Source organism: Stegostoma tigrinum, chromosome 4 (genome assembly GCF_030684315.1).
Source record: "Stegostoma tigrinum isolate sSteTig4 chromosome 4, sSteTig4.hap1, whole genome shotgun sequence".
Taxonomy (NCBI): domain Eukaryota; kingdom Metazoa; phylum Chordata; class Chondrichthyes; order Orectolobiformes; family Stegostomatidae; genus Stegostoma; species Stegostoma tigrinum.
In genome coordinates, this window is record NC_081357.1 from 60507172 (window position 1) to 60528454 (window position 21283).

General features: G+C 40.4%; 1 protein-coding gene across 1 annotated transcript in view; it reads left to right on the forward strand.

Annotated features, from left to right (window-relative positions):
- The window catches only part of lama4 (laminin, alpha 4), a 150491-nt gene that overhangs the window by 13605 nt on the left and 115603 nt on the right, over positions 1–21283 (forward strand). The window contains exon 2 of the mRNA XM_048530715.2: positions 5809–5910. Coding sequence (XP_048386672.2) covers positions 5809–5910 — 102 coding nt within the window. The remainder of the gene's footprint in view (positions 1–5808; positions 5911–21283) is intronic.

The following is a 21283-nucleotide window of genomic DNA, read 5'->3' on the forward strand; positions in this document are numbered from 1 at the left end:
TCTAATTCACTTCGGCATGTAATCATTCCTATGGCTTTCTTGTGTTTTTGTAAAGTAATGTAATCTGGTTACAGAATTTCTCATTCTGAGTCACAACTTTTCACCAAATGTACAGCTATGATTATGTTTGCCAGGCTTTCAGATGAGTCATCTGCAAAGTATGAAAAGTATGAAAATCCTGTGCCCTGAAACTTATAAATTAAAATTTAGAACTACAATGTGTAAACATAATAAGACATTTATAGAATTTCCACATGAGAAAAAGAAAGAAATGACGTGCGATCAGTGCTTTAGATCCATAAAGGGAAATTTTAAAAATTAAGAACACAGGGGAAGTAAGATCATGGAAGAATTCAAATATAGCAAACTTAAAAATTCATTGCATTTAGAAGAATTGTCGATGTTGGTGTGTTTGCTGACCTGGGAGGTTTGATAGCAGATGTTTCGTCTCCTTACTATGTGACAGCCTCAGTGCTGTGGAGCCACCCGTGAAGCGCTGTTGTCTTGTACCAATTCGAATTTATATGGCTTGGTTTTTACTGCTTTTGGTAAGTGCCGGTTCCAGCTGTGCACTGTAGTGGTCAGTATATTAGGTCTAATTCAAAGTGTTTGTTGATGGAGTTCGTGGATGAAAGCCAACCCTCCAAGAATTCTCTGGATCTCCTCTGTTTGACTTGACCGATGATAGTAGTGTTGCCCCAGTTGAAAGTGTGGCTTTTCTTCTCAAGGACATTTGGTCGTGTTGTTTAGTAGCTAGCTGGTGATCGTGAATGCCTGTTTCTAGTTGTCTGCATGTTTGTCACACGTAGTGCTTTGTGCAGTCTCTGCGTGGTATCTCATAAACCACATTCGTCCTGTCTATAGTATCTATTGGGTCTTTAACCCTGGTCGGTTGCTGACTTTGTGTGGCTGCCAGTTGTCATGATTCCTAGTAGTCTGGAATCTGTGGATGAAGCTGTGGGGGTTTCCATACCTACCAACAGAGGGAGTGGGACCCCACACCACAGTTAACAAACAGAATAAGTAACACACTACGGAACCTACGCAGAACAGGACAGATAACAAAAACAGAATTACAAAGGATAAAATCGAATGCAACAACACGCCAAGATTCTATGGCTGCTGAAGGTACATAGCCAGATGTACCTCTCAGACCAAGTGTGGCTCCACCAAGAGCCCAATCTCACAAATTAGCAAAGGACCTACAACAAAACTTTAAACATCTAATCAGAAGTTCATGACGCACCATGCAATCAACACAAGAATTCCTGGACAACACCAAGAACATTAAAATAGATGAAGAAGAAGTGACGATCTAGTTTGATGTAACAACATTGTTCACATCAGTTGACAGAAACCTAGCCAAAGAAATCATATCCAACCTACTGAATGAACACAACTGACAACAGAAAGAGGAATAGATCAACAAACACTGTGCCTCAAACTACTGGGCTTATGCTTAACAACCCACTTGACATTCAACAGCAAGATACATGAGCAGATCGATGGGACTCCCTTGGGCTCACCCACTTCCGGATTGATAAAGGAGGCAGTCATGTGAAGAGTGGAACAAACAGCCACCCCACAGGTCCATCCCAAGCTCTGGGTCAGATATGTGGACAACACTTTTGTAATTATAAAAAGAATAGAAATTGGGAACACCCACTGACTCATCAACACCATACTCACAGGGATCAAATTTACAAGTGGAAAGAAAAGAGAATGGTGATTTCACTTCAAAAGTGTACAAGAAATCCACACGTACCGACCAGATCATAAAACATAGCCACAACCACCCCAACTCCCACAAGAGGAGCTGCATTAGGACCCTGTTCAAATGGGCCGCTACATACTGCAGTACATCCGATCTGCAGGAGGAAGAAAAAGAACACCTCTACATGGTCTTTACCAGGAATGGATACCCCCACAGCTTCATCCACAGATGCCTAGCCAACAGTCAACATGAGCAGGACACACCAGAACCCGAAACAATAACCACCATACAATATATAAAAAACACCTCTGAACTGACAGCCAGACTACTCAGCCCGCTAAGAATCATGACAGCACACAAACCGGCAGCTTTACTAAGACAGGACCAACCACAGTTAAAGACCCAGTAGATACCATGAACAGGACAAATGTGGTTTACAAGATACCATGCAGAGACTGCACAAAACACTACATGGGACCAACAGGCAGACAACTAGCAACCCACATCTGCGATCACCAGCTATCAACTAAACAACACGACTAGATGTCCTCGGTTTCAATACACACAGATGAGAAAAGTCACACTTTCAACTGGGAGAACACTACTATCATAGGACAAGCCAAACAGAGGCCCGCCAGAGAATTCCTGGAGGCTTGGCATTCATTCACGGACTCCATCAACAAACACATTGAATTAGACTCGATATACTGACCATTACAACACACAGCCAGAACTGGCACCTACCGGAAGCAGCAAAAACCAGACCATATAAATTTGAACTGGCACAAGACATCAGCACTTCACAGGAAGTTCCACAGCACTTGGCAGGAGGATGTTACCTAGCAAGGGGACAAAATGTCAGCTGTCACTCCTCCCAGCTCGGGAAACACTCCAACATCTACAACCAGCACCCAAGCTACAAATCTTCACTCAAACCATAAATTTAGATGAATGTCAATTACAAAAGATCAGAGAAATAGCAGTTTCAGCAGGGAATGTTACGACCTTGCATGGACAGTTACAGATGCTATGATGATCATACGGGGATGCATGAGGAAATTGAAGGAATAGAAGATTTGCAGATCACGAGGAATTTCATTTAGAGAACAGACAGAAGGACACCGAAGTAATAGAAAGGCTGAAAGGAGTAAATGATATAAAGAAACTTACATGTTGTAATTGAAACAAACTGGACATGCCAAAACCAATTCTTGGAAGTTAAATGGGAGACTGATTGGAGTAACAAGAATGCTTAAAGTATCTTCAGAAAAAGGCATGTCAGAAAACAAAAAAAGGCATTGAGACAGTAATGGTAGTGCAGAGAAAACAAGTTTCCTTAGTCCACCAAAAAGGGAAAGCTGTTGCAAAACAATTATGATCATTCTTTTTTGTATTAGTGACAATGAGACCATTGGAGGCTCTGGGTATTTTATCTTAAAGGAGGAGCTGTTTCCTTACGTTTTGAAGCATTTGCTTGCCCATCTCCATATGTCAATCACATAATCAAGGAATTGGTTTTATTTTGTGAATAATATTGGGTCAATAAAATTGGCCTCATCAAGGCTAATTGAACAACCAGTACAGGTGAAAGAAACTGAAATGTTACAGGAAGAACATCCTGGATTGTTTCATGACTATGTTGTGGCAAAACCTCAGGCCCATAGAATTAGACAGAAAAAGAACAAGTCAATGCAATAGGATTTATTTTAGACATTCAGGTATTGAATATAATTTTCCAAAAAATTAACTATAAAGGAAGAAGACAAAGAGAATGAGGCTGATCTGTTTAACCTGTCTGCTTAAATGGAAATGCAACAAACTAATTCAGAATTGAAAAATGCATCAGAATAGTCTACTCAAATAATATTCAGCTCTTCTCTTTTGGGTGAGTGCAGATATTTAATGATTGTAGAGATATTTTAAAACACTTGTATATAAACTTAGAAACTAGTGTAATCTCTGCATTGATCTGAGCGGTCAAAATGTACAACACAAGAAATCAATCAACTATTTTCTTTCGATTTCCTGGCTAGCATCAAGCCAAATTGAGAGGTTGACTAGCTGGCCTCTGACATCAGAGTTCAACCAGAGACCTAAGAGGAGGTCAGGTTAGATTGGATAAGCCCATGAGGAGAGGGATTGAAAAGACCGGGGAGAGATCGGGACTCAGTGTTGGGGAACTGACGGTGGGTATGTTGGCATTGAATATCGGGTAAATGACTGGATTAGAGAGAGATTGGAAATCAGAGAAGTTCATGAGTTATGTGAGATGGATTGGAGAGAATACAGATCAAGGGATCAGAAGCCCAGAGCCATCTTTGGTCAGAAATACGGCAGTAGCGAATACAAGACAATTGCTGGGAAATGTTTGAGAGGGAGGGCAGGGTAAATATTGCAACTTCTGGTATTCAGTTAGTGCTGGCAAGATACTTACCTGATGGATCTAGCCATTTCTGCCTCCCCTACTTACCAGAACCTTGAAAAATCCAGCCCACAGGGACTAAAAATAAAACGCATTACAACTGAGGCAGAGTCAAAAATCACATGACAGCAGGTTATAGTCCAGCAGTTTTAACCAAAATCACAAGCTTTCAGAGCACAGCCCCTTTGTCAGGTACAGTGAGAGGAGAGCACACAGACACAGAGTTTATAGGCCGAGAGATGAAGGGCAGAGAGATCAAAGGATCAGACAACTGGTGTGAGTGGAGTGAGCAAACCTAAAATGGCTGACTGACTGCCTCCTGTAAAATAATTTTGTTTAAATAATTTCGTTTAGAATAATTTAAATAATTTATTTGCTCTGAAAAGCAGATATGTTTTTGGCCATTTGAGGGACAAGGATTTTATTGGTTAGGCCAGCATTTATTTCTCATACTTAATTGTCCTTGTAGGTGCTTTGAACTATTCCAATCCATGTGGTGGAGGTGCACTTACAGTGCTGTTACAGAGGGAGCAGCAGGTTTTTACCCAGTTACAGTGCAGGACGGATGATATAGTTTAGGTGAGGATGGTGAGGGCTGGGAAGAGAATTTGCAGGTGTCCTCGTATCTATTGCACAAGGCTTGTTCCGAAGTTTTAAGTTTCAACTTCAGACCCGTTACCCCCCAACCACTGCAACTAGGACCCCGTCCAACCCATTGTCAGCGATTTAAATTAGTCTCCATGATTAATTCTAATATTTATTTTCAAATTTTATGTAATTGTTGAAACTATTTCATTGAAACATAATTATCGTGCTTGCTTTCTGAGACAAAACTGAAGGTTAAGAAATGTTTTTGTTACTTAATACATCCTTTTAAAAAAAGCCCTGTGTGGCAGTCTATGTGTTACAGTACACAGAATTTACAGATATTATATCCTATAGTGTGCTAGTGAGAATATTTGACTAATCAAAGAAGTACATTATTTGGTGAGGCTGGAGATGAAAATCTAGGGAGTGAATGCCTTCCACTTTGTTACCATCATGTCAGGGAAGATTCAGCAGAAATCCCATTTGAGCTTGTAATTGTGTTTAAAACAGTTCTTTGCTGAAATTATGATGACCAAGCAGGCATTTTAGTGAAGTGATAGGAAATTGTGATTGCTTCTTAAATCAAGGTAAAACTAATTCATTACTTGAAATGTAACACACATTGGATAAGATTTTAACTCATTCATAAACAAGGCCTTGCTCAGTCTTGAAATCAGGCCAATTGGATTGCTGCTGTTACACTAGAATATTTGTACTTGATTGTCTTTGACGTGTGTATTTTTCAAGTTTAAGATAATTATTTATTTCCAGTGTTATACATGAAGACTACTGAAATTATTAATGTTTTGTTAATAGAAATTATTCATTTAAAGAAGTATTGGTGGGAAATGCACAGTTGTATTTCCTTATTTCTTATGAAGCAATATAAATAAATAAATAATTGTCATAAAATTACATGTTTAACTTAGTGCCTGACAAAATACTTTTAAAAAGTACAAAGAATAATGGAAGTCTTTAAATATTTTAGTTGGTTGTTTCTGGGCCAGTGTTTTGTTTTTACAGGCACCATGATTAAATATTCCTACTCAGCTTTATTTGAAAATGTTCTGCTGCTCTTTTTCAGAACTGTCCCGCAGGCTTCTACAGCACAACTGATGGAGAATGTTTGCCATGTAACTGCCATGGACATTCAGAACAGTGTCTTGCTGATTCTGGAATCTGCATTGTGAGTGGTTGCTGCTACTATGTACTGAATAATGTTAAGTTGGATTTTAATCTTAATAATGATAACAATTTAACTAGTTAAAGTGATTCTGCTGAATATTACAAGTTATCACGCTTCTCTTTCCTAATGACCTTTCTCATTCCTTATCTGGTACATTTAATGACTTAGGCTCAGATGTTTTGCCAGCTGTTTCTTTTCAGTCTACACTCTGTTGTTACTACATGGCTTTACTTGCAAGGCAAAACCAAGCTGAGAAAGATTGCAGACAACATGGATTGCTCAGACATTTTTAAAGTGGAGCACTTTATTTTGCAAAATAGCCATGTTATGGAATTTTCAGTAAGAACTTGACAGACGGGAAAGTCAGATGTCATTTGTTTCTGATTTACTGCTTAAGAGAACTACTCTTCATTCACATTTCCACATTAGTTGAATATAAAACTATACCAGCCTGTCAAACTGAAAACATGCTTCAGAGTCATGAAGCAACTGTTTAAAAATCAGCAGTGTGAATAAACTAGGTCTGAAAGTTCAGCCTTCCTGCTCCTCTGATGCTGCTTGGCCTGCTGTGTTCATCCAGCTCTACACCTTGTTATCCCAGTACAAATAATACTTTGGCTTGTGTTTAAGTGATTAGCTATTTGAGTACTTGCTGAAGAACTAGATCAATTTAAACCTCAATCGTTGTATAATAATTGTGAACCACTCCAACTGTGGCAGACTGTTTCGAGTGGTTTTGCCTATTTTAGCCTGTGTTGCACTTTGTTCTGCTGCTAAAGCTTTGACTCACTTATGCATGTCTGCTGCTTATTCAACCAAGCACTGCTCTCATCAAAGAAGCAGTCTATCTTGTAAATGGCAAAAGCTGAGCCTATGAAACTGTTTCTTCAAATCACTGCTCAGTCATATGATAAATTTACAACATTTGCATTTCCCGGACATGCTTGGTCACAAAGAATCTGATAACATATCTAATTAGTCTGAAAATATTAGGGAAGAAAACAGAATACGAACGTACAAGTGTTCAACAGATGGATATAGGTGATAAATCTAGATTGTCAGCAAAGCAATGCTTGTAAATTGGAAAGCAGAAATCTGCAGACCATGTGAAACTTGAAGTCACTTCAGCTACATGGTGTATCTAAGATAGAAGAAATAGGAACAAGATACTAGAACCAAAGGCCTTATCCAGAGGAAGGATAAATGGTTCAATTGGATTACAAAAAATCTCAGATTAGAGACTGAAAATAAACATTAAAGAATGTAGGTTATGTAAAAATATATAGAATTTAAATAAAAGGTTTGGTGTATTCAATGGGATGTAAATGATAACTGTAAGCTATTGTAGTGAGACAATTAAAATATGAAATACATCAAGCTAACTCTAACAATATGTTGTACAGGCATAGGTCAGCTTAAAGAAGTAAATTTGCTGTAAGGGAAAATGATGCCAAAACACACAAGAATTTTAATCAGGACTTCAATAAACTTGGAAGACTAAAGTGGTTACAGTCATAGCTGCTAAGAAAATGCATGAATACTTCCTTTGTTATTCAATGCTTTAAGTTAGTTTAGAGAGGCACTGCCCATCTTAATGCGGCAGGTCTTGGACAAGGTTATGGAAATCTATCTACTTGAGTCAAACCACATCCTGAACATTGCATCCAGATCTGGTTAGCAAGAATTAAAAGACAATTAAGTAACAAACACAATGAAGCAATGATACTACAGCGAAGGAGCAAGGACCCGTGTTATGAGGAGATACTTCAAAAAGCTGAGCATTGGAACTTACAGAACTCTACATTTTTCAAACTGACTTGGACAGAATGCATATGCTTACAGATCATAATTGGTTTGTTTTGTATGGAATGTGGTATATTTTCATCATGTATTCCAATTCAATAATATATATGTGAGTTTAAAAGTAAAGCAGTGCATTTATTCCCAAAATGTACTCCAAATTAGTGCAGCATCACTTACTCTGACACGGGCACACATGCACTCACGCAGACACAGACACACACATACACACACACACAGACATGCTTGTACACATACATACACACACAGACACACACACACACACACACACACATGTAGAAAGATTCACAGACAGATATAGACACTGACACATCCACAGACAGGCACTGATGCACAGTATTCTACTTTTACAGATTAAAGTTCATGCAGAATCTGATTTATGATCTCCAGTCTCCCATGTCACAGAGCTATAGCTTTTTGAAGGGATTTGCTCTTTTTATGTTTAACTAATAAACATATTGCAGGACACAATGATTGTCATGATGTCAGCCAGGCAGACCTCGTAGAATATGAGGTCCCTAATTGGGGCTGTTAATCTGGCTTGATCAAGGAGCCCTGGCTGACAGATATAAACAGGAGTATCAGACATCCTGTTCACTCTGACTGCTGGCTCTGAGGGAGCTGGATCAGTCTCAATGACTCGTAAATAAAGGGTGATTTGGTGATGGGATACTGGCCTCTGTGGCATTACTTCACAGATGAGACAAAGGGTTTACATAGTTATGATGTTTCTGTAGATGACTATCTTGAAGGCTGGTTTTCAGGTAGATTTTGACACCGGACCAGGTTAAGTATTTTGACAGCTCAATTACATGCAGCTAGATTTCAGAGTCTGGTTCTTAGACTAGATTAGTTGACGACTAATAGTTCAGATAGATGTGCTGTGTTCTAGGGTAATAAAGATTTAATCCTTAAAATCAGCTTCGACCCCATGGTTGATGCTTCCGAAGCTCACCCAGCCTGGTTTGCATGAGGGAAGCCATCATTATATCAGAAGTTGATATTGACCATTGATATTTGATCTTTATTGTAGACCTGCATGAAACATAAAGATGGACAGTTTGAAAATCCATAGTCCTTAGGTGTTGGGCAATTCTTTAACAAAGTGAATTCTATCAACACTTGGGAAGCATTCTTTCCTATGTTCATATCAAATTAGATATTGACTGTAGACTTGACACTGTCTGTCTGAAAATGGTGAAACTTACAAGGTTGCAGTTGCCACTTTAATGGCTGGTTTCTGCAGGTTTTTTTTAAATGCATGGTCTGAAGGTTCATAATAAAGAGGTTATGCCATTGTGGTCTTGTCAGCGCGTAAGGTTGCTCCCTCATTAAAGAGAGACGACCGGTGGTGTTTAACCTGAGGGTCAACACGTCTCAGGCAAGGCATGAGGTTGAGAAGGTGTACTTGGGAACCCCAGCTGATGCAGGAGTTGAACCCAGGCTGTTCACATCACTCCACATCGCAAGTCAGCCATCCAGCCAACTGCGCCAACCAATTGAAACTGTGGTGAATGTTGATGAAACTTCGTCAAGGGTCAACGGGAAGAAATAGACATAGAAGCCCAACTGATGACTGATCTCATGAAATACTGTTGTTTGGCCCATGTTATTATTTACAATGTAAAGAGCAACAGATGTTCCTTTCATTTGAGGAAAAAATTACTGTGCAGACTGGCTGATGTCCTCATTTATTTACTTTCCAAGTTTCTTTTGTTTTTTTTCTCTCTCTCTGTTGCCTCCCTAGCTTCAGGCCTTTGAATGTTTTCAAAATAGTGAACTACAAGAATTTTAACAGGTATCCTGAGAGATAAGTTCAGCACGTATATGAGGCTTCAGAAACATCTTTTTGATCCTCTCTGAAAGGTTACATATGTGTTTTGATCTAAAAATGCACTTTGCACCAGTCTACCCTGGTAAAGGTTTTGTGATTAGTTGTGCTAAAACTAATTAAATATTAAATATCAAGTGAATGTGGTAGCAAAATGTTTAAAGTTGTTATTATTGTCCTACTGCACATGTTGACCTAGTCTTTAGGGAAAATAAAAGATTAAGTGGAGATTTTCTTTGTTGAATGTTCTGATGTTCTGAAAATGTTCAGTCACAAGTATTGCCTCGTCCCTAATTATAGGTTGCTATATTTAATACTGTCAAGTCTTATTAGAGAAACACACTGGAAATCAAGCCTGCTATTCCAGAGTCATTACAAAAGTTAAAGACTTTATCAAAATGTGCACTTTCCTGAATTTACCTGTTCTGAATATGTTGGTTCACAGTTAACACCTAGTCGCTAATTATTGGCTGTTATATTTAATATTGTCATGCTTATTGGGGTGCTCATTGGAAATCAAGCCCGCTATTCCAGAGGCATCACAAAGGTTAAAAAATTTATCAAACTATGCAGCTTCCCCAAGTTACTTGTTTATAATTCCCAACTGAGTTGGTCATTCCAATCAACAGCTGGTAAGCAGCAAATAAAATTCACACCATACGAGTAAAGGTACAGTTGTCTCCAAGAGATAATCTCTCCACTTCTCAACCTCATTACAACCATTCAGTTGCCCACCTTAAATATACTTGGGGGATCAGGATCAGAGACTTAACTCGACGAACCAAGTAAGTACTATGGCTACAACAGTAGGCTGAGAATCCTGGAGTGAGTAATTCACCTCCCAACACTCCAAAGCCCATCCGCCATGAGCAAGACACCAGTCAGGAATGTTCCCACTTGCCTGGTTGAATGCAGCCCACAACTCTCAAGCAGCTCAACATATCCAGGACAAAACATCCTGTGTGTACAGAAATCCAACCAACATCTGAAGTATTCATTTGATCCATCACCAACTCACAGTGGTAGCAGTGTGTGCCATCTACAGGATGCACTGCAGCAACTCACCTTCAGCAGCACCATCCGAACCAATAACCTTTACTTTGAAGAACAGGCATGCAGATGCACAGGGTCACCAATGACTTGTAAGTTCCCTTCCAAGCTATGTACTATCCTGATTTGGAATTATATTACTATTCCTTCATTTTTACTGGCTCAAGATCATTGATCTCCCTTCTTAATGGGTGTATATATACCAAATGAATCGCTCTTCTGAAGAAAGTCGAAGGCAACCCATAACCATTTTCTCAAAGGCAATTAGAAATGTGCACTAAATACTGGCTTGCCTTCATATTCATATCTGAAGAGCAAGTATTAAAGAAGTAGATGACTTACCATGATTTTCAACGTAAAACTGCTGATTGCAATTTATGAAAACCAATATTCTAGTAGGTATATTGTTCAGATATTCTTGAATCAGTTCACCATAATATTTATTCTGTATATGAGTGATATGCCGTAGGTACAGGAAACGTATACTCGTAAGGTATAGTGGAGGGGGCCGGGTGTCGTTCATTATAGAACGTAGAACATAAAACAGTACAGCACAGAACAGGCCCTTCAGCCCACGATGTTGTGCCGACCATTGATCCTCATGTATGCACCCTCAAATTTCTGTGACCATATCTGCATGTCCAGCAGTCTCTTAAATGTCCCCAATGACCTTGCTTCCACAACTGCTGCTGGCAACGCATTCCATGCTCTCACAACTCTCTGTGTAAAGAACCCGCCTCTGACATCCCCTCTATACTTTCCTCCAACCAGCTTAAAACTAGGACCCCTCGTGTTAGCCATTTCTGCCCTGGGAAATAGTCTCTGGCTATCAACTCTATCTATGCCTCCCATTATCTTGTATACCTCAATTAGGTCCCCTCTCCTCCTCCTTTTCTCCAATGAAAAGAGTCCGAGCTCAGTCAACCTCTCTTCATAAGATAAGCCCTCCAGTCCAGGCAGCATCCTGGTAAACCTCCTCTGAACCCTCTCCAAAGCATCCACATCTTTCCTATAATAGGGTGACCAGAACTGGAAGCAGTATTCCAAGTGCAGTCTAACCAAAGTTTTATAGAGCTGCAACAAGATCTCACAACTCTTAAACTCAATCCCCCTGTTAATGAAAGCCAAAACACCATATGCTTTCTCAACAATCCTGTCCACTTGGGTGGCCATTTTAAGGGATCTATGTATCTGCACACCAAGATCCCTCTGTTCCTCCACACTGCCAAGAATCCTATCCTTAATCCTGTACTCAGCTTTCAAATTCGACCTTCCAAAATGCATCACCTCACATTTATCCAGGTTGAACTCCATCTGCCACCTCTCAGCCCATCTCTGGATCCTGTCAATGTCCCGCTGCAGCCTACAACGGCCCTCTATACTGTCAACGACACCTCCAACCTTCATGTCGTCTGCAAACTTGCTGACCCATCCTTCAATCCCCTCATCCAAGTCATTAATAAAAATTACAAACAGTAGAGGCCCAAGGACAGAGCCCTGTGGAACACCACTCACCACTGACTTCCAGGCAGAATATTTTCCTTCTACTACCACTCGCTGTCTTCTGTTGGCCAGCCAATTCTGTATCCAGACAGCTAAGTTCCCCTGTATCCCATTCTTCCTGACCTTCTGAATGAGCCTACCATGGGGAACTTTATCAAATGCCTTGCTGACGTCCATATACACCACAGTCACAGCTCGACCCTTGTCAACTTTTCTAGTCACATCCTCAAAGAACTCAATAAGGTTTGTGAGGCATGACCTGCCCCTCACAAAGCCATGTTGACTGCATTTAATCAAGCCATGCTCTTCCAGATGGTCATAAATCCTATCCCTCAGAATCCTTTCTAACACCTTGCAGATGACAGATGTGAGACTTACTGGTCTGTAATTGCTGGGGATTTCCCTATTTCCTTTCTTGAAGAGAGGAATTACATTTGCCTCTCTCCAGTCCTCAGGTACGACTCCAGTGGAAAGCGAGGATGCAAAGATCTTCGCAAGTGGCGAAGCAATTGCATTTCTCATTTCCCAAAGCAGCCGAGGACAAATCTGGTCTGGGCCTGGCGACTTGTCAACCTTAATGTTTGACAAAATTTTCAGCACATCAGCTTCCTCTATCTCTATCCATTCCAGCATGCACACCTGCTCTTCAAAGGTTTCATTCACTACAAAGTTCGTTTCTTTCGTAAAGACAGAAGCAAAAAACTCATTTAGGGCTTCCCCTACCTCCTCAGACTCCACACACAAGTTCCCTATGCTATCCCTGATCGGCCTTACTCTTTGACCATTCTCTTATTCCTCACATAAGTGTAAAATGCCTTTGTGTTCTCCCTAATCCATTCTGCCAAGCCTTTCTCGTGCCCCCTCCTGGCTCTCCTCAGACCATTTTTGAGCTCCTTCCTTGCCTGCCTGTAATCCTCTAGAGCTGAGCTTGACCCTAGCTTCCTCTACCTTCTGCCTTTTGATGAGAAGCTCCACTGCTCTCGTCATTCAAGGTTCCTTTATCTTACCCCTTCTTGCCTGTCTCAGAGGGACATATTTATTCATCACTTGCAACAACTGTTCCTTAAACAGTCTCCACATGTCTATAGTGCCTTTACCATGGAACAATTGCTCCCAGTCCATGCTTCCTAACTCATGTCTAATCGCTTCATAGTTTCCTCTTCACCAATTAAATATCCTCCCATTTTGCCTAATCCTCTCCTTCTCCATAGCTATGTAGAATGTGAGGCAGTTATGGTCACTATCACCAAAATGCTGTCCCACCACAAGATCTGATATGTTTCAAGAATCATAAACATAGGCTTGTAATATAAGCAGCACAAATTAATGTACGATATGCTGCTTTTATTTGTTCATTCTCTTCTGACTTAAGCCCAATAACTACTTTCTAAGTTACCATGCCACACGCACTGAGCAAACTCAGCCTGTTCATGCTGGGATACGGATTTCTGTACCAAGCACTACTACACAGATTTGCCGCACCCACTGCCAGAAAAGGTGCCTCGAATTTTAGGATCTTCATTTCAGGGAGGCAGTTGCAGAATGGTGCCATACATCCCTCACAACCACTCCCATCACAACCTCTACCATGCCCAAATATGCTAAGTCAAACAACCTGTGCCCTCACTAATTCACGGTTCCTTTTAGCCCATATGCCAACTTAGTGCAAACTCATATCATCCCACATTTCTAACACACTCCCATGGTCTCTGTGCAAAATTAGTGCCAACTTATGGCATTCCTGTCATACCATGCACCATTATTACACCCTCCTGCCAGCTCACCCAGTATTCATCGCCGGCAGACATCAGGATCCATGCCGAATCAAATGAGATAAAGCACTAAACATCAATTACAGATTTCAATGTCATTGGTTATTTTTTTAAAAAATCACTGGATTTACGTCCCCTCAAATAATTAATTTGTTCTAAAAATAGATGTATTTATAACTCCACGTCATAACAGTTAATCCTCTAATAACCTCTTTTACCTGTTAATCAAGCTATGAAATTGCTACCACCTCCCTCACTCTTTGACACTGTTACCAGTGGAAAGCAATCCATTAACTCCTATAACAGAACGAAGAGTTTTGCTATTGAAGCTGCTGCAACACATTTCCAATAGATCACATACACCTGCAAGTGACTTTACTTTTAGTTTTTAAAAGGACTAACTATTTAAATAGCTTGACAGTTTGACAGTCTCGCAGACCTCATCCACAATTCACAGCATCCACGTCCACTCTAAATGTTCACACTAGCACCGGCAAAATTAGTGTCTGTTTGAATTCAACACCAAGTTCTAATGAGTTCAGATTTCACACATGAATCTTGTAATGCCCCATTTAATAGCCTCTCCCTTAGTGAAAATAGAACCTATCAGAAATAGGAGTGCGACCTCCAGGTCTGAGACCTGACACTTAAAGATCCTCACAGCCTCTATCACTTTTTGAAAATCCTGAAAGTCTGACTTTCAGGAAGTTATTTCACCACAAGGTGTTTAGAATAGGGGCCCGTAAGATCTTGTACCCTCACAGATGTGTATACGTACAGACATGCAGTTCAGTAACAGCTATTGGGTATCAGCCTACAGATGATCTCAGCTGTTTTCTATTCCTAACTGAAGCCACCAGGACCAATCACTGTGCTACGGTTACTTTGTCCTCCCTAAGGCTAGTAAGTTCAGTATAGATTAGTCACCAAACCTAGAACTTGATTGGTGTTTATGATTTAGCCAGTAAGTGAACAAAACTCACTAGTCCAACCAGGGTTTGTGAATAATTCCAATTTCAACAATATCTTGACCACTAAACTCTTAATGTATTCTTACTTCAGAGGATTACCTAGCGTCTATGCTGACAAACCAGCTATCAGCCCAAAAATCTTGTGCCTATGTCATGCTCAATCCAAACCTCACCCATCTTCCCCTCCCATCATTTTTTCATCTATTTATATCTTCTATACCATATGTTTAAATCGTTCCACAGTGACTAAATCCAGGCCAGTTTTTGACAATCAGAGTTTGACAAACTGAGTTAAAATGTTGTAAACTTCAGATAACGTATATTTAGTTATTCCTATGCTAGTTTCATAGTCAGTTCCAGGTACACGCCTTATAATTTACTTGATTACTGGGCTCTCTATTACTTCTATGTGACACTCCCTTCTGGAAGGTTTTATTACAGCAACCAAAAATTGCCATTCATTTACTATTCTTGAGCTGTTCAATCAAGTTGGCTGGCATTGGCAGTGGCTTAAATTACCATGGGCCATCCTGGCCCAAATGTTGTTCTAACCTGGTAAATTGCTTAATTACAATCATTTATTACTGGAACTGTCAAATTACTGCCTCTACTGTAGGAAGACCAGGCTAACTTTCTTCCCAGTTTATGATTCATTGGCCATGAGACAAGCACAACTATTCACTCTTGTCAGGTTGTTACATAAAGTAATAATAATTGCAAGGGCTCTTGTGATGCAGTGGTAGTATTCCTACAACTTGGCCAGGAGGTCAGAATTTAAGTCCCACCTACTGCAAGAGTGGGTAATAACATCACAATAGCATTTGCTCAAGAATAACACAGTGATCAGCACAACTTAATTTGAATGAACTGCCGTTGATTATTGAACCATAGCACAAACGCTATGTTATACGTGACTAGAAGATGATTCTATTAGCATTAAATTGCAATCAAAAGAAAAGTAGGAAGCAGTCAGGACAGGAGCCATGCATCAAGGAAAGAATTAAGTGATATGTTAAGCCATCTCTTTAACCTGTAACTGAATACTTCAATTGAACTTCATTTTGAGGTCTTGGTGATTTTGTAGAGGTAGTAGTGCAGTGGTAATGTCGCTGAACTCGCAAACTAGAGTCCGAGGCTAATGTTCCAGGGATATGGGGTTGAATCCCACTGCAGCAGATTGTGAAACTTGGATTCAACTTGAAAATGATACGTAATTGAAAGCTAGTCTAAAGTCAACCATTAAATCACCATGAATTATTGTGAAAATCCATCTGGTTCACGAATGACCTTGAGGGCAGGAAAACTGTCACCTTTGACCTGATCCTACATGTGACTCAAGACCTACAGCTTTGTGGTTGACTCTTAAATGCCCTCTGAAAGGGATCAATTGGTTCGTGGTGAACTAAGGAGGGGTGACAAATGCTGGCCTTACTAGTGATGTCTGCTTCCCTTCCAAGAATTTTGTTTAAAAAGATAAATTTCAATACTTTTCTCTCTGCCCCAACAATGTCAGATGTAAAACAGTATTCCATAAAAGCAGGAAAATAAAGTTCATAAAAGTGGATCATTGTTGCCTGGAAACAGTGTAAATATATTTTTACAATAATGGCCTGTTGAAAGTAAAACAAATTGTCTGGCCAAAAACTGAAATCACATCACCCGAATACAGCTTGTAAAACATATAACAGCTTGCGAAGTGTTGCCAGACAACCATCACATCACCATATTGTCATCACTGTTGTTTGGAAACCTCACATAAGAGCATATGAACTAGGAGCAGGAGTAGGCCATCTGGCCCCTCAAGCCTGCCCCGCCATTTAGTAAGATCATGGCTGATCTTGTTGAGACTCCACTTACCGTCCACTCACCATAACCCTTAATTCCTTTGCTGTTCAAAAATTGATCTAGCCTTGCCTTAAAAACATTCAGTGAGGTAGCTTCAACTGTTTCACTGGAGAGAGAATTCCACAGATTCACAACCCTTTGGGTGAAGAAGTTCCTCCTAACCTCAGTCCTACATCTGCTTTCTTTTATTTTGAGGCATTGCCCTCTAGTCCTAGTTTCACTTGCTAGCAGCAACAACCTCCCTGCCTCCACCTTATCTATTCCCTTCATAATCTTATATGTTTCTATAAGATTTCCCCTCGTTCTTCTGAATTCCAATGCATATAATCCCAGTCTACTCAGTCTCTCCTCATAATCCAACCCTCTCAACTCTGGAATCAACTGAGTCAATCTCCTCTGCACCCCCTCCAATACTAGTATATCCCTTCTCAGGTAAGGAGACCAAAACTGCACACAGTACACCAGGTGTGGCCTCATCAGGACCCTATACAGCTGCAGCATAGCCTCCCTAATTTTAAACTCAATCCCTCTAGCAATGGCAGATAAAATTCCATTTGTCTTTTTAATTACCTGCTGCACCTGCAATCCCACCTTCAGCGATTCATGCACAAGGACACCCAAGTTCCTGTGCACAGCAGCATGCTGCAGTTTTTTACCACTTAAAACATAGTCCATTTTGTTGTTATTCCTACCAAAATGAATAACCTCACACATATGAACATTGTACTCCATCTGCCAGACCTTTGCCCACTCACTTAGATGATCTATATCCTTCTGCAGACGTTCAGTGTCTTCTGCACACTTTGCTCTACCACTCACCTTAGTATCATTTGCCAATTTTGACACACCACACTTAGTCCCCAATTCCATATCATCTATATAAATTGTAAACAATTGCGGTCCCAACACTGATCCCTGAAGCACACCACTAACCACTGACCGCCAGCCAGAAAAACACCCATTTACCCCTACTCTTTGCTTTCTACTAGTCAACCAATCCTCTATCCATGCCAATACATTACCTGTAATACTGTACAACTTTATCTTATGTAGCAGCCTTTGGTGTGGCACCTTGTCAAATGCCTTCTGGAAATCCAGATACACCACATCCTCGTCCACCATGCAAATAATGTCCTCAAAGAATTCCACCAAATTAGTTAAACATGATCTACCCTTCATGAACTCATGCTGGCTGTTTCCAGTGGGACAATTTATATCCAGATGTCTTGTTATTTCTTCCTTAATGATAGATTCAAGCATTTTTCCCACTACTGAAGTTAAGCTAACTGGCCGATAGTTTCCTGCTTTTTGTCTACTTCCTTTTTTAAACAGTGGCGCCACATTGGCTGTTTCCAAATCTGCAGGAACCACCCCAGAGTCCAGTGAAGTTTGGTAAATAATTCCTAGTGCATTTGCTATTTCCGCCACCACCACTTTTAGTACCCAAGAATGCATTTCATCAGGGCCAGGAAACTTATCTACCTATAGCCCCATTAGCTTGCCCAGCACTGCCTCCTTAGTGACAATGATAGTTTCTAGGTCCTCACCCACTATAAACCTGTTGCCATTAGTTTTTGGCATGTTATTTGTGTCTTCCACTGTGAAGACCGACGCAAAATATCTGTTTAATGTCTCGGCTATTTCCTCATTTCCAGGTATTAAATTGACCTTCTCATCCTCGAAAGGATCTTTGCCACTCTTTTACGATTTACATATTTATAGAAACTTTTGCTGCCTGTTTTTATATTCTGAGCTAGTTTATTCTCATAATCTATCTTACATTTCTTTATAACTTTTTTGTGGCTTTCTGTTGGCCTTTAAAGATTTCCCAGTCTACTAGTTTCCTGCTACTCTTTGCTTTTTTGTATGGTTTTTTTAACGAACTATGATGATGTCATTCGAGATTCACATTGTCCAGAATAATTGGCAAGAGAATTCCCCTTGGGGCAGCATGGATCTGTAGCAGATCAGCTGAACAAATCTGTCTTTTTCGCCTGCATTATCCTCACAGACATAAACGCTTGTTAAACATAGAACATAGAAAAGTACAGCACAGGAGCTAGCCTTTTAACCCAAGATGTTGTGCTTAATATGGTGCCAAATTAAACCAATTCCTTCTGCCTGCCTTTGGTCCATATCCCTCCATTCCTTGTATATTCAAGTGCTTATCCAAAAGTCTCTTAAACGCCTCTATTGTATCTGCCTTCGCTACTACCCCTGGCAACATATTCCAAACTCCTACCACTCCATATAAAAAGATTTGCTCCTCACATCTCCTTTTGTAGTAAAATATATATATTTTAATTCCAAAGTTTTAACATCCTTTCCTGTTACATGTAGTTCATGGAAGAGATTTTTAGCAATGCAGCACATCTGTACGCAAGGAACTATATAGAACTGTAGGTTTGATAATGAATTGCTCATTGGAGCATGGAATCTTAGTGTGCTTTCCATCAATCAGTTAACAGCAATTATTTCTGGGGAAAAGGTAGGAAGGACTGCACACAAGTACAGAAACAATTCTGAACTGGATATCTTTATTCCATGCTGGAGTTACAGAGAGGTGGAAGCAAAGTGGCACTGTACAGGCACTGTGACACTTCGTTGGGGCTTACTGCAGCCTTTATGACTCGCATTGCACATCCTTTTGTGAATTTTGGCTGCACTGACATTCCTAGCTGTACCAACATCATACCTAGTTCCGCTCTCTGTGCTTATATTATGTACCATTTTTATTCTGCAACAAAGAGGGGACAATGCCAGTAGTGTAGCTCACTCACGAGCAACAGTATATTCCTACCCAATAAGCACAATTATTCTATGCTCACTTTGAACGGAAGGCCAGTAAAACAATATCACCTATTCCAATGGCCTTGGATACATATGTACCCACGGTCACCACTGCAGATAATAGATCAGCCTTCTCAAGAGTGAACCCACACAAAGCATGGAACCCTTAGCTGTGCACTCAAGTTCTGTGCAAACCAGCTGGTGGGAGTATTCAGAGTCATCTTTAACTTCTCCTTACTACGACTTGAAATTCCCATCTACTTCAACAAGATCATCATCATGCTGGTGCCAAAGAAAAATCATGCAACGTGCCTCAGTGACTACTGCCTGGTGGCTCTGACCTCCATGATTATGAACTGCATGAGAGGTTAGTCATGGCTCACATCAACTGCAGCCTGCAAAATTGCCTTAAATTTTTGCTGTTTGTCTACAGGCACAACAGGTCCATGAACAACGCTTTTCTTATTGTGTTTCAGTCCTGATGAGTGCAAGATGAAAAGTTTTGACTTTGTTGTAATGAATGCAAGTTCATAGTCATTCGACATGTCATTTCTAATCAACATATTCTTTACTGAATAGGGAAGCTTGTCTCGGATTGAATGTTCTTTATTCAAGAACAGGCAATGACTATGACCTTCTCTTGTTTGACGCCACTCTATTTAAAAGACCGGAGGTGAAATTTATGGATCTTTCATTTCCTTCTCAGGACGGGCTATACCCTGTAGAACACGGGTGCATTTGGCATGAAGGTGCCCAGTCAGGAAGCTGTGTTAGATCATGCCTATCTTACTTTTTGACAATGGAGCATGGGAAAAGGAAGTTGTCACCATCATTGATTAGAGGGAAGGAGAGCTTCTGGATTTAACCATGTTCTTTGAACACAACACAGACTGACAAATGTCAAGCAGTCTCTGTCTCTTTTGACAACACCCCTTCACTGGCTACACAATGCAGCTGTGCCTCACTCCCACAGTCCCACTTAACACTTCAATGCTGTTCAACTGCAACCACAATTGGATATCCCCGCTCATTTTGAGTGGACCTTCCAGGATGTCCTACCTGCAGCCACAGAAGCATATGCGAAGGAATCCTTCCTCACAATGTACCAATGCCCACTGCAAACATTGTTCCTACCATTCTTACCTACCAGGTGCCTGGATGCAGACAGCAATCTCCCAATTCTCTCAATATATCAAGAACCAGTATACTCCAACACGTTTCCAAGGATTCATTATCTCATTTGTTAACAAATCATTCTGAAAGTCACAACACTGCAACAATAGTTAGAGAACGATCAAATTCTTCTGTTAGCTTATAACCTTCTTTGACTTCAGCACTTTCAGCAGGTCAACCCACTAGAGAACCTGTTTGTGCTGAGGTGATGCCACACTAGCATGTTAAATTTTTGCAGTTCTTCCATTTCAATTTTCCTGTGTCTGCTTTGACTTCAAGCAAGCCGACACATCAGAAGTGGCTTTATTGTTGCTCTTGTATCATCAGTGTTTCTACCTCAATCTACAGCAGTGGCCTATAAAGATTGTACTCATACTGAAGAATTCATGGATGGCCCACCCTCTTCAGATTCTGATGAGGGTCTTCTAGGTGAAGCATATCACTGGGATCTTTCACATTCTGCAGTGCTCCACAGTCCAGGAACCTCAGCACAGTTCAGGTCTGAGACCTTGTCTCATGATTCTACCACTTGTTGACACCTCTTCAAAGCCAATGCCTTCAGGCATTGTGATGAGAATGCTGCAAGCATTTGTGGTCATGTCAGATTATACGTCCAG